This window comes from Alligator mississippiensis, chromosome 2, assembly GCF_030867095.1.
Source record: "Alligator mississippiensis isolate rAllMis1 chromosome 2, rAllMis1, whole genome shotgun sequence".
NCBI lineage: Eukaryota > Metazoa > Chordata > Crocodylia > Alligatoridae > Alligator > Alligator mississippiensis.
Genome location: NC_081825.1, coordinates 242337404 through 242349973, shown reverse-complemented (window position 1 = coordinate 242349973; position 12570 = coordinate 242337404). Strand labels below are relative to the sequence as shown.

General features: G+C 46.4%; 1 protein-coding gene across 14 annotated transcripts in view; it reads right to left on the bottom strand.

The window, feature by feature from the left end:
- FSIP1 (fibrous sheath interacting protein 1) overlaps window positions 1–12570 on the bottom strand; it is a 255856-nt gene that overhangs the window by 200415 nt on the left and 42871 nt on the right. For 13 of the 14 annotated variants that reach the window (XR_002093174.2, XM_019496478.2, XM_019496474.2 and 10 more), the window contains 3 exons: window positions 5939–6103; window positions 5801–5832; window positions 4378–4453 (listed from right to left, as the gene is read on the bottom strand). Coding sequence is in view for 13 of the 14 variants with exons in the window: in XM_019496478.2 (XP_019352023.1) it covers window positions 4378–4453; window positions 5801–5832; window positions 5939–6103 (273 nt within the window). In the remaining variant the exon portion in view is untranslated. The remainder of the gene's footprint in view (window positions 1–4377; window positions 4454–5800; window positions 5833–5938; window positions 6104–12570) is intronic. The other variant, XM_014595468.3, reaches the window with a different exon arrangement.

Here is a 12570-nt window from a genome sequence, read left to right as displayed (position 1 = left end):
GTTATAATGTGCCATAAATCCAATATCTATATTTACTCTATGATTTTTTTTTATATCCAGTAGATCTATGAAGTGAAGTTCGTAGGCTTGTCTACGAAAGGTGTTTTGTAAATTCCCTTTGAGGATAAAACTGAGAGATTAGAGAGAGAATGGTTCTCTTGTGCGAAGTGTGTACCCACCAATAATTGGATATTTTTGTCTTTGATAGATTTTCAGTGTGCATTCATTCTGGTGCACAGTTGTTTGGTTTCTCCTACCTATTTACTATCAGGGTATTTGGTGCACTGGATGATATATATTACATTTCTGGAGCTGCAGGTGTAATTTCTAGGAATGGTGATGGTTCTAGTGTGGGATGGAGTTATTGTAGGAGTGGTGGAGATGTGTTGGCAGGTTTTACATTTCTTATCTTGGCATGGTCTGGATCCATTCGATGTGTGCCATAAGCAGTTTGCTTCTGGTAATGAGGCTAGCAAGGTTTGGTGCTTGTTTAAAAGCAACGATGGGTGGTTCTGGAAAGATGTCTTTGAGAATTGGGTCTTCTAGTATGGGTTGAAATTGTTTGACGATTTTCCGTATATGTTCCAGGAAGGATGGTATGTCATAAATAATGGTATGCAATTTGTGGGGATTTTCTTTTTGTATAGCAGCAATTCTTCAAGTGCTATCCGGATGGCTCTTTCAAAAGTGTGATCTATCACTCTGGAGGGGTGTCCTTGTTGGATGAAAGCCCTTTTGAGATTTGCGAGGTGGCAATCGCAGGTATTCTCCTCAGTGCAAATTAGGTGGTATTGGAGAGCTTGCCTCCAATTATAGCTTTCTTTGTGTGTTTAGGGCAATTGCTGGTTCTGTGTAGATATGTCTGTTGGTCTGTGGGTTTCTCGTATATGGTGGTTGTATTTTACCATTCTGGTTATTGATCATAGCATCTAAAAAGGAGATGTTGGTGCTGGAGTATTCAAGAGATAGTCTGATGGAGGGGTGACGATTATTGAATTTATGATGGAAATCAATTAGAGACTGCAGATTTTTGGTCCAAATGATGAAGATGCCATCAATATATCTTGGGTATAGCATGTATTTGTTGGTGCAGTTCTTGAGGAATTCTTCTTCCAGGTGAACCACACAAAGGTTGGCATATAGGTTGGTTGTAGTGCCATTTTGGAGCCCAAAAGCTTGCAAAGAACACTTTTTCCAACTATTTATTTGGTATAATAAAAGATACCACATTTACCCAAAGAACCTTGTCTGCCTATGTCCTTAGACCAATACAGCTACAACCAACAACCCTAATAAAAAGTGTGCCGCTTTATTGCAGTGGATGTCTTTTTGCTTTATGATGGGAGACCACAAGCAGAGAAAGGTAGTTAACCAGGTTAAGTCTGAAGGCAGTCAGAAGGCAGGGTAGATATACAGCTTCACAGACTAACTAAATAAGATATAGAGAGAGAGTACAAGGGAGCTAAAGCTCCCTTCAACAAATGCTGTGAAATGATATGCAGAAAACAGAGTATAAGGAGAGAGAAATTAGAATACAAAAGACAAGGGGGGAAGAGACAGAGAAATTGGGGGGGAGAGGGACAGTGCTGGAAGAGACAAAGAAACATTAAACCAATAGGAAAAAAGAGGTCACAAAAACTAATCCAGGTAATGAGAATAGAATCCACAGTCTCTGTTTAGACCATATTTAACACAGTCCAGTTTGTGGATGATCTCTTGTTTCAGTTTCCCATTCAAACTGATTTTAAATTTTTTAGCCTGAGGTCAGCAATCCTGAGGTCAGCAATGGCGTGTTCGGGGAAGTTGAAGTGTTCTGCCTCAGGCTTTCGTGTCTTATGTTAGACAGGTGATGGCATACATGACATTGGTAGAGGTGCAGGTAAATGAACCCTAGATGTTGTACTCCTTGTTATTAAGTCCAGTGATGATGTGGTCTGTATTGATGTGGAAACACATCAGGCATTCAGGTCTATTGCAAGGCCTAGTGCCTCACGAGAACAGAAGTTACCCAGCATATTGTCTGAGAGACACTGCTTGAAGTTGTGGGGCTGCCTGTGAGCCAGGACAGGTTTGTTCCTAAAGGCTACCTTGAGACAGTTATCTTTTTCCAGAAGGGATTAGAGGTCACTAATGATGTGTTCAAGCTGTTGTCCTTGTCTTGAGGTTGGTATTGTAACAGGTCAGAAAAAAGTTTGAGTCTGCCTTTGCTAATTTCAGTGGTTAGTGTTGGGGTTGTATTGTAATTGTATAGGAATCCCAGAAGATCCGGTTGTAATATAGAGCTTGGCTGTAGACAACAGATCTAGTGGTGTGCTTAGGATGAAAGCTGATGCCATGAAGATAGATGCAGAGATCAGTAGGTTTCTTTACAATGTGGTGGCAATGTGGCCACTGCAAATTTTCACTGTGGTGTCTGAAAAATGAATCTGCTACATAGAGTATTCTAGAGTTACATTGACAGGGGCTGGAAGTTGTTAAATGTCTTGGCCAGAACTGCTGGCAGTCTCCTGCTGCCCCGTGCAAGTACACCCAAGGCTTAAGGGGCCCAATCCTGTACATCTCAAACCTCAGAAGTTTCTGCTGGTCTTTCCTCACTTACAAAGATGCTCCCTGAAATCTACTGGGGTGCCGTATTTCCAGGGTTCCCTATTTCCAGAGACTCACCATGGAGTTTGCCAGGGGAGCATCTATGGAAGGGGGAGAACCCTGACTTTCCCCCTTTGCAAAGACACACCCAAGAGATCCTGGGGGTATATATCTGGAAGAGAGGAAATCTAAAACACTCCAGTGAGGTCCTGGGGCTAAGAAATGAGGAAACCTGACTTTCACTCAGTAGTGAAGCCATATTAACAAATTCAAGATTTATATGAGCAGTAATTATTATCTAGGTACACATTAGCTAACACAAAAATGTTTAAAAAGCTATCACCTCACTTAATAAATGCATTAAAGACATTTCAAGTTCTTTTAAATATTTCAATTACAAGATACATTTCATGCAATTCACTCATAAGCTGAAAGTGTATTTTCATGCAAACAAAAGGTATCTTACAAAATCCTACAAATAATTTCCTAAATAAGACTATCTAACAAAAACCTACCCTATTTATTCTTCAGACCTGAAAGTCACTACACAACTTCTATTGTCTATACCTAAATTTTAGTTTCTAAATGTTTATAACTATACAAGAAATATAATCAAACGTTTAAAAAAGGATATTCTAGTATAGTGATTCAGGCGCAGTTTTTGTGGTGAAATCAACATAAAAAAACCCTGTGGATTTCAGAAAAATACTAATGATTGCAATTAGAGTATTTTAGTCCAGTAGTGTGTTTACCACTGCCTTCTTCAATTAGACTCATGGCATAAGCACTTTACTAGATAACTATTCATGTGACTGGACAAATGAGTCATGTAGGTGATTAAATTACCACCAGATGGGGTTGCTGCTTCACACATTAAAAAGCCATTGCTAATATGAAATTAAATATCAGCATGAGAAAGTCTCCATTTGTAGTCTCATAACTAAATTATAAACTGGGATAGAAATAGAATGCTAGAAAGGAGTTAATCTAGAGAATGTAAAAATAAAAGTAAAATAAAAAATACAACTAATAATATTATATTTAAAAACTGCCACAGCCTCAATGAAAACAATAGTTCAATTACTTTAGCTCTTTGAGGAGATGTTTTTCACCCCCACAAATAAATGAACTAGGATGCTTGGCTGTGCAAATATATATTTCAGGATGTCTATTTCACAAATAAACACACCTCACCCAACTACCCCCCACTCTGCAAGCACCAATCCCAGAAACAAGACAGGGAAGCCACCTGAAAGCACTCCCCCAACACTAGTCTCAAGCATACCACACACAGAGATCACAAGAGCAGTGGTGAGAGGGATGAACCCAGGACAGCTTCACTAACTCAACTTCAAAACTAGTGTATGTCGAGTAGGTTGCCAGAGTGGCATTCCTGGGGAGAGCCACACAGAAGTGACAAGGACATACCCTTAGGTGAATCTGTCCAAACAGCATATGAGCTATAGCACAAGAGAATAAACACATTTGTGTAAGAATATTTCATATCAGGGATATCATACTTTTATTTATAAGCATTAATACCATACTGTACATTTTTATGAAGTATTTAAAAAAGCACACTAGTATTTTTACATTAGCTGCCACAACCTGCCTGTTATCTTATGATAAACTACATCCCCAAGAGACAAGAATGAGAAAGAACTTCACCTATAAAGTTTGAGAATGGGGGTGAACCCCAACAGCTTTTACCAGCCTCTGAAGAATAATTAACCTTTCAACATCCTTTACTACTCTTTAACAGACATACTTATACAATCTGTCAGGGGATACCTTTTGAAGCCTCAGAATTGAAAGCAAGCCTAATCTGTAGAGGTGCACTGGTATTTCGGTCCATATCAGACTGGAACTGATAAAAAGAAAAATCAACATTATTGGCAATCGGCTTTTTATGACGGATAATGTCACTGATAAATGCTGCGTGCATGCACATAAATGCAGCATGCACACAGCCAGGCACTCAGCCCAGCAGCCTGGAGAGCAGCATCTGGCTGGTAAGAGTGGCAGAGGGAAGGGGTGTTGGGGGGACAGATAGAGGACCTCACGGTGAGGGAGAGAGTGGGGCTGGGGCAAGCACTACCCAGCCAGGGTGGGGTGAGGCCTGGGCCAGAACTGTGAGCGGCTTGTCTGAGGGGCACTGGGGGTGTGTGGAATGGGAGCAGCTCCCCACCACACATGCATCCCTGGGGGAGGAATGGGGGCACATGCTCACTGGATTTGTGTGCAGGACAAGGGCAGGCTGCCCGCTGCAGGCTCGGAACCAGGGGATGCGCCAGCCTCTTCCTGGCAGGGGTGGCCTGGGCTGGGACTGCACTTGGGGTTGGCAGGGGCAGGGAAGGCAGCACTGGGAGAAGGGGTTACAGGAGAGGGCTACAGCAAATGTTGGGGTGGCTGTAGCCCACACCATAGCCCCTCCTCCCAGCACTGCCACCACATGCCCAGCCCCTGCTCGCCCCAAGCACAGCCCCAGCCCAGCCCCCCCTCCCCCCCCCCCCCCGGGAAGAGGTTGGCACAGCCCCTGGCCTCGATCCTGCAGTGGACAGCCCACCCTCACCCCATGCAAAAATACGGGGGGCACATGCCCCCTATGCCTCCTCCAGGAGCAGCAGGGTGCTGGCCTCATTCCCCACCCCTACAACCCCAGGATGAGCCACCCATAAGCTCTGTCCTGCACCTTGCCCTGCCCCAGCTGGGCAGCGCCTGCCCCTGCCCCAGCCCCACTCCCTCCCTCATCATGGGGGCTTCAATCTGCCCCCTGCCCCTTCCCCCCCACAGACTTACCAGACAGATGCTGCTCTCCAGGCTGCCAGGCTGCATATTGGTTATCAGATCAGTACTGGCTGATACGGCTGGTTAATAATCGGCCATCGATATTGGCCAAAAAAATTTTTATCTGTGCACCCCTACTAACCTGAATGCCCAAAAGATAGTACTGCCATTGATAATATGATACCATATTTAATTTGGAACTAATGCCCAATGTGTTTAACAAAATTCAAACTTTGCACAAAATATTTGCTGATGAAGCCACAAATTTTAGATCCAAGCTCTGTAATAAACGCTAAAAAAGTAGAACATGCTTGAAACATACTCCACTTAAAAGGAGAAGATGATGTACATTTTCTCACGATATTCAGAAACAGACAAGACACGCCAGTGATAAAAATGACCTCATTAAACCAAATTCATTACTTACCTATTGTCAAGTACATTGAGATCAGACAAACGCTGAAAAAGTACAAAATGCATTTAAAAATATATTTATTTTCATTTGACCCGAAAACATATTTTATGCAACAAATCTGTAATTTATAAGTACTATACAGTACTGTACCTGATAAATCTGGCTTGGAACATTAGAACAGGAGCTATGAATTATGGAGAAATCCCCATTAGAAACTATTATTTGGAGTTTAGCAGCTATTTCATTTAGGTGATGAAATTCCATTGGTTCAGGTGTGTACCCTTCTCCAGCTACTAGCCAACCAGATGTATCCTCCTGTAAAAAAAAGAAGTAAAAGAGTCAGTTCATCTGTCCAAAGGAAGTGGCTTTAAGGCAATCAACATAACTTATTTCCCAAAGAAACAATATGTTTAAGAACTAAATAAATTAGGGCTGCACCAATATATATCGGTTGGCTATCAGATTGGCACTAATAAAAGGAAAAATAACCTTATCGGCTATCAGCTTTTTTTGGTCACTGTAGCCGATAATCATGCCCACATGCCAGAAGCACCCTGGCAAGCGTAGTCCAATCCCCACATCTCACTGCCAGCCTGAGCCAGACTACAGGTCCTGGCAAGCAGCGGGAGCAGGCGCCAGGAAGCAGTCACAAGGCACCTCCCCCATTAACAAAGGGACCGTTACTGGCTCCTGCTGCTGCTGCCACTGCCACGGCAACATCGCGTGTGCAACAGAGGCCTGAGCACCAGAGCTGCCACAGAGACAATAGGCTGTGCACAGGTGGGGTAAGGCACTGCGTGAGAGATGTTCTGCTCTGCCAGGCACTAGGCGCCTTTGCAAAAGTGGTTTCTCCCCAGCAGCCACAGGAGCTCAGCTGTGCAGGGTCTGCCAGTGCCGAGGCAGTGGCATGCTCTGGGGCTTCAAACACGCCCAGGACCACTGTCCACATGTGGGCTACATGGGGAGCTGTGGGCAAGATGCATGGCAATGAGGTGGTCACTGCCTTCTTCATCAAGGGCTGGAGCAAGCAGGAGGGGCGTGTGTGTGTGTTATAAATGCAAAACAAAAGGTTAATTTCATCAGTAGTTTAAAATGCCTTGCACTATTACAAAATATCAGCTATCAGACTGGCATCTGCCGATATGGTTGGTTGATCATTGGTTATCAGTATCAGCCAAGAAAATCTTTATTGGTGTACCCCTAGTATAAATCTAAACCACTGATGATGCATAAGTGTTGCCGCGCAGGGGGGGGCAGGGGGCATAAATCCGAGCCACTGCCACCCCTACTGCTGCCAGGTGCCACTGATCTTATGTTACCATATTTAATTTGCAACATTTAAACTTTGCATAAAATATTTGCTGAGGGAGCTGCAAATTTTAGATCCAGCTGTTTATCAGCATTAGGAGCAGTATAGAAAAAGAATCAAGACAAAATGAGACCCAAATTAGTAAATGTCCAGCATACAGCTGGATGCAAAAAAGTGTCATCTGGATAGAAGTCCACACCAGTGCTTAGTACTGCTTTATATTGGCCATATAGGCACAGAGTTGGACACTGGGAGCTGCGCTGTCCTCTATGACATTAATGTAAATAGAAGTGATTTACCCTGGATTTATAGCAACACACAGCTAGCAACAGGTGATCCCTACCTTTTTTTTTTAAAGTAAGGGGATGGGAGAAATAAGGTAGGGTGTGTGTGAACTTGAGTGCAGAGAATTCTTCAGCTAACAAATGATTTTTTTCAATAATCCTACAATTTTTGGCATATGGAAATCCAAGTGAAATCCCTTGAAACTCTTCTTTCCTATAATATTATATTAATGTTTGAAGAACTGATGAAAAATAACCTAATCCAGTTCAAAACAGTTAAGATTTGTCATAACTCCCTTGATAATTTCCTTATGATCTTCGCTATAAAAAAGGAAATGCCCAAATTGGATTATAATTTAAATAAGAGAGTTGGGGCATGCAGCCTGATGGGCCGGGGTGGGGGGAAGGGGGACCAGTGTTACCCCTGTGGTGTGCAGCCCACACTGGTGTGGTCCATGTTATAATGAGGTTGGACACCCCGGTGTTAAAGATGTATTATCTTCTTTCAGGGTGTGTAGCTTTTTTTTGTTTTTTTTAAAAGAGAATCAACCTTCAAAAAAAGAGTTAGAATTTTGCAGCACTACAAAAATCATATCTGTAGTAAGCCAGATCAACCTAAGTATGAACATTAAAAAACATTCAAAAAGGGATAAGGTTGTTGTTTTCTGTGGCAGGGTACATTATACACCAGTAGCATTCAACCTAATCTATAGACCAGTGGTGTTCAAACTTGTTGCCCAGCAGGCCAGATGAGCTGTGCCTGGTCTGACCACAGGTCGGATAGTGGTTTTGATCCAATGCCTGGGGCCAGTATGGCAGCCATCATCTGGCCATTGGGCAGGGAGTGGGGCAGGAGCAGCCCAGCCCTGCACTGGGAAAAGGGAGCTTCACCATGCTGCCCTGTGGAGGGGGAGGCAGGACATGACCCGGCTCCATGCAGGGGGGTAGAGGGAGTGACCCAGCCCCAACCCAGCTGCCCAGGAAAAAAGGGGCATGGCCCAGCTCCAACCTGGCCCCCATGGAAAAGGGGGCATGGCCAAACCTTGTGGCGGGGTGGGAACAGGGCATGGCCCAGCCGCAGGGAAGAAAAGAGGATGTGGCCCAGCCCTGCAGGGAAAAGGGGTATAGCCCAACTATAAAAAAGGAAATGCCCAAATTGGATTATAATTTAAATAAGAGAGTTGGTGCATGCAGCCTGATGGGCCGGGGGCATAGCCCAGCCTCAACCTGGCCTTGCAAGGGGAAGGGGGCACATCCTGGCTCCAACCAAGCACATGGGGCTTGGGGTTGGGGAATTTGGTGGGGGGAGGGTAACCATATTAATGGCCACCACTCTCCCGCCAGCAAATTTCCTGACCCACAGGCCAGATGCAGTGGCTCAAGAGTTTGAGCCATAGTTTAAGCATTCCTGCTATAGACTATGGAGCAGGGGTTCAACCTTTTTGAATGTGGGGCCGGATCACAAACTTTTTATCACCCAGTGGGCCGGCGAGCCATATTCAAAGACCTCACAGGAAGCGGTGTCACATCAGGAAGTGATGTCACATGACCTTTGACATCAATGAAGTTGCAGCAAGTGACAATGAAATGGGCCTGGAATTGTGGTTTAAAATCCAAAATAAAAACAATATAAAAGCAACAATGAAATAATACTAAACACTTGACTAAAATAAACACTGTCGTGTAAGGAAAAAAGCATAATGCAAGTCAACAGATCAAATGTGGAAAAGATATCAGCCAGAGTGGAAACTAATCAAAGGTGGAGGGATGTGTCTTGGCAGGAGACACCTGCGCAGCGCTTTGCAGCCTCCACCGCTCACTGCCTTGCAAGTGGGAGGGGAGGGAGGAGGGAGCGGGGGCTCCTCAGTGCATCCGAGAGGCTGCGAGAGAGACTTGCGACTCAGCTGGGTACTGCTGCAGCTACAGCCGGGTACAGAGCGGGGCGCAGAGAGCTGCTGCCACGTGCAGGAGCCCCAGTCCAGGCTCCTCCTTGTCCTCCCGGCCACAGCCTCCCTGGGATGTGCGGCAAAGGTGCCCTCTGCTCTGCCACTTCCCACCTCACTGCCCCGGTGGCCGCATGTGCCCGCTCCGCCTCCCGTCCTCAGCAGCACGTGAGAAGCGGCCCCCTCGGGACTCGAGGCCTCATGCGCGGGCGGCTGGGCCCAGAGAGCCGCAGTGCCCGGGGGGAGACTGGCCGGGGGAGCAGACACCACCTTGCTATGGGGCAGGGCAGGGCAGCGGGGCTGGCAAGGAGGCAAGCACAGGCCGGTAGTGCCAGCAGCCCGCTGCTTGGCTTCCCAAGGGGCGCCGCTCCGGCAGCACAGGGCCCGGGCACGGGCTCGTGCTGGGGCGGGGAGGCGGGGGCAGGAGCATAGCCACTCCCAGACGTGCATGCTCCCCGCCAGCGACCGGCATGTCCTGGGCCCGCGAGCGGAGCCGCTCCTCCGCCACCTGGCAGCAAAGTTCTCAAGTGAATGCTCTGTCCTGCGCCTGCCCCGAGCCCACGGCACTGGCTGCGGCCGCCCGGGCAGCCACTGGCTCCTTGGGGCAGGCGGGCAGGGCCACTCAGCAGCCGCAGCCAGCACCGCCTCTGGCGGGGGCGGGGTCCAGCCCCGCAAGGGACCCGGCCGGGCCGCGCCGTGCTGACGCGGTGCATGTGGGAACCTTGCCCTTCCTCAGCCCTTCAGCAACCATTAGGAAGCTGCTGAGGGGCTGGGAGAGGGACAAGGGGTTTCCCATCGCAGCACCGTGGGCCAAAGAAAATGCCTTGGTGGGCCGCATGCTGCCCGCAAGCTGTATGTTGGACAAGCCTGCTATAGAGCATCTGATGAAGTGAACTCAGGTTCATGAAAGCTTATAACATATATTGTTTATTTAGTTAGTCTCCAAGAAGCATATACATATGGATTCACATGACCAATTTCTCATTAGGGCCATGTACAGACATTACATTTTTACAGGTATAAGTGATCAGAAACCAGTATATACCCATTCAGTTCATTCATTGTCGCTATTACTGTCCCTGTCAGTTTCACTGCTGCTGTCATCATTGCTGTCTCCACCTTCCGCTGCCTTGTTGTCCTCTTCTCTGTCACTGTCCACTCCCCTTCTGGGGGTGCTCTTTGAAAAGCCTGTGCCAAGTGTCCCTTTGCCAGTTGGAGTTGCCTGCATCCTCCTCATCCTCTCTTACTGATTTCTGGTAGTAGGACTGGAGTTCGCTCAGAGGCATTTTAACACAGTCTGCCACCTCAAGGTTCTTATGTCTGTACATCAGGATGTTCCTGGATTTCTACAGGGCACTCCTGATGCAGGACACAAACTGATTGAAGTGGGCTGGCGGTCTCCACTAGTGTTCAGACAGGTGCCAATATAGCACCACCTCTCTTGTCAACTGTCCGACCTCTGTAACAGCTTCATAGAGTTGTTTTACCTTTTTCCACACCTCCTTGGCATACAAACATAGCCAAATGAGGTGATTGATGGTTTCTGTGCCACCTTGGCAGGTTGCCCTAGGGCAGCTCAGTCTACCTCTCTGCCCCTCTCTGTGTCTCTGTGCTTTCACTGGGACAGCTCGGTGGGCTATCAGCCAATTCAGGTCTCTGTGGTCTTTCTGCAGGTCCTTGTGGAAGATCTGCTCCCGCACAGCCTGGCAACTATCGCTGGGGAGCTGGTACATGGGTGACAGTATGTCCCTGGCTCTCACCGCCTCCTGTATCTTTCTGTGGTTAGCCATTGTGGCAGGGCCTTCATTCTGTAGCCTGTACCAGCTGCAACACTTGTTCAGGATCTTTGAGAACCATGGTGGGTTTATGATCCATGGTCTTCTATTGGTCAGCATGAACACCCCCCACAGTCTCAGAAGGTGTTCTGCAAAATATCTTATAAGACAAGCTGTTTTGAACTCTGTGACTGCCTCCAGCTTACAGATCTGGCTCGTACCTTGCCCACAAGTACAAGAGGATGTCTGGCATTCCCCTGCCCCCAGTTTGTTTTGTCTTTATACAGGGTCTTCCTCACCACCTTCTCTCATCTGGATCCCCAAAAGAAGATGCACATCACTCTCAGATAAGTTAGTACAGCCCATCCGAATAAGATATACGCCTGCAATCTCCCTCAGTGCTGACTCTTTTTCAGGTCATTGTGAGCTACTACACTGCATATATTTAGTTTTCCTCTTCACTCCCACAGGTGAGCTGTGCCTTTCCTTTCTGTTTCCAATTATTCCTGTTTCTTCACCAGCCTTAAATGTCTGGCAGACGTTAACAAATGGGGCCCCAAACAGTTCACCCAGAATCCCTGTGTTGCCCCCTCTCACAGCTTGTCACGTAAGATTAGTGTGGTCCCACCATCCCTGAGGTGTAGTCAGACCAGGTTGCCCTGCATCTCATCTACGTATAAATGTTTGGAGGATCCGAGGACTGGTGACAACAACATCCAGTTCCAGTCAAGAGTGGGGGGCAAATTATCACATGCATCCTTTGTGGGAGGTATCTGGAGTACACACACATACTGAGAAGTGGTGAGCTATGGTATCACCAGGGCTTGAAATGCTGTTGACTCTGCTGGGGGCCAGCACAAATTACATGGTAAATCATGAGCCTTTTGGCTTTGAACTAATGTTATTCATGTTTTTTACTGTATATACATGCAGGTACAAAAGTGCTGCTTAAAAGTATATTTGTAGAATCCCTGTGCTAAAACTTGCATCTGTTTAAAAAAAAAAAAAAAAGGTAAAATGCATCAATTCGTCTGTCCGTGTTTTCAGATTTGCCCCTCACCTCCATGTGCTCAGGGAGAGCAGAGTCTCACAGTAAGGTGATATGCAGGCTGCAGAAGGAAGAATTTGCCAGGCAGAGGGCAAGGGGGGCACCTGACCCCTCTCCCCCTTATTTTCCCTGTTGTAGCAGTGGGAGGGGGACAAATTTGCAGGGACAAATTTGAGGCAAACCTCCAAGTTTATAAACTTCCCATATATAAAATCTAATTATTCAGGGTTGTCTTATAGTCAAGTAAATGCAATAGTTCTTGAGGTTTTAAGTCAGAGAATCATCTCTTCCATACAGGGGAAAAAGAGAAACGACCTTCTAGTCTGACCTCCACCATTTTCAGGGGTTAAGAAAAACCCATGCCTATGGGACACCTTCAGAAGATTCTGTTGCTCTGCAAGGCTTTGGGCCACTTGCAGGTAC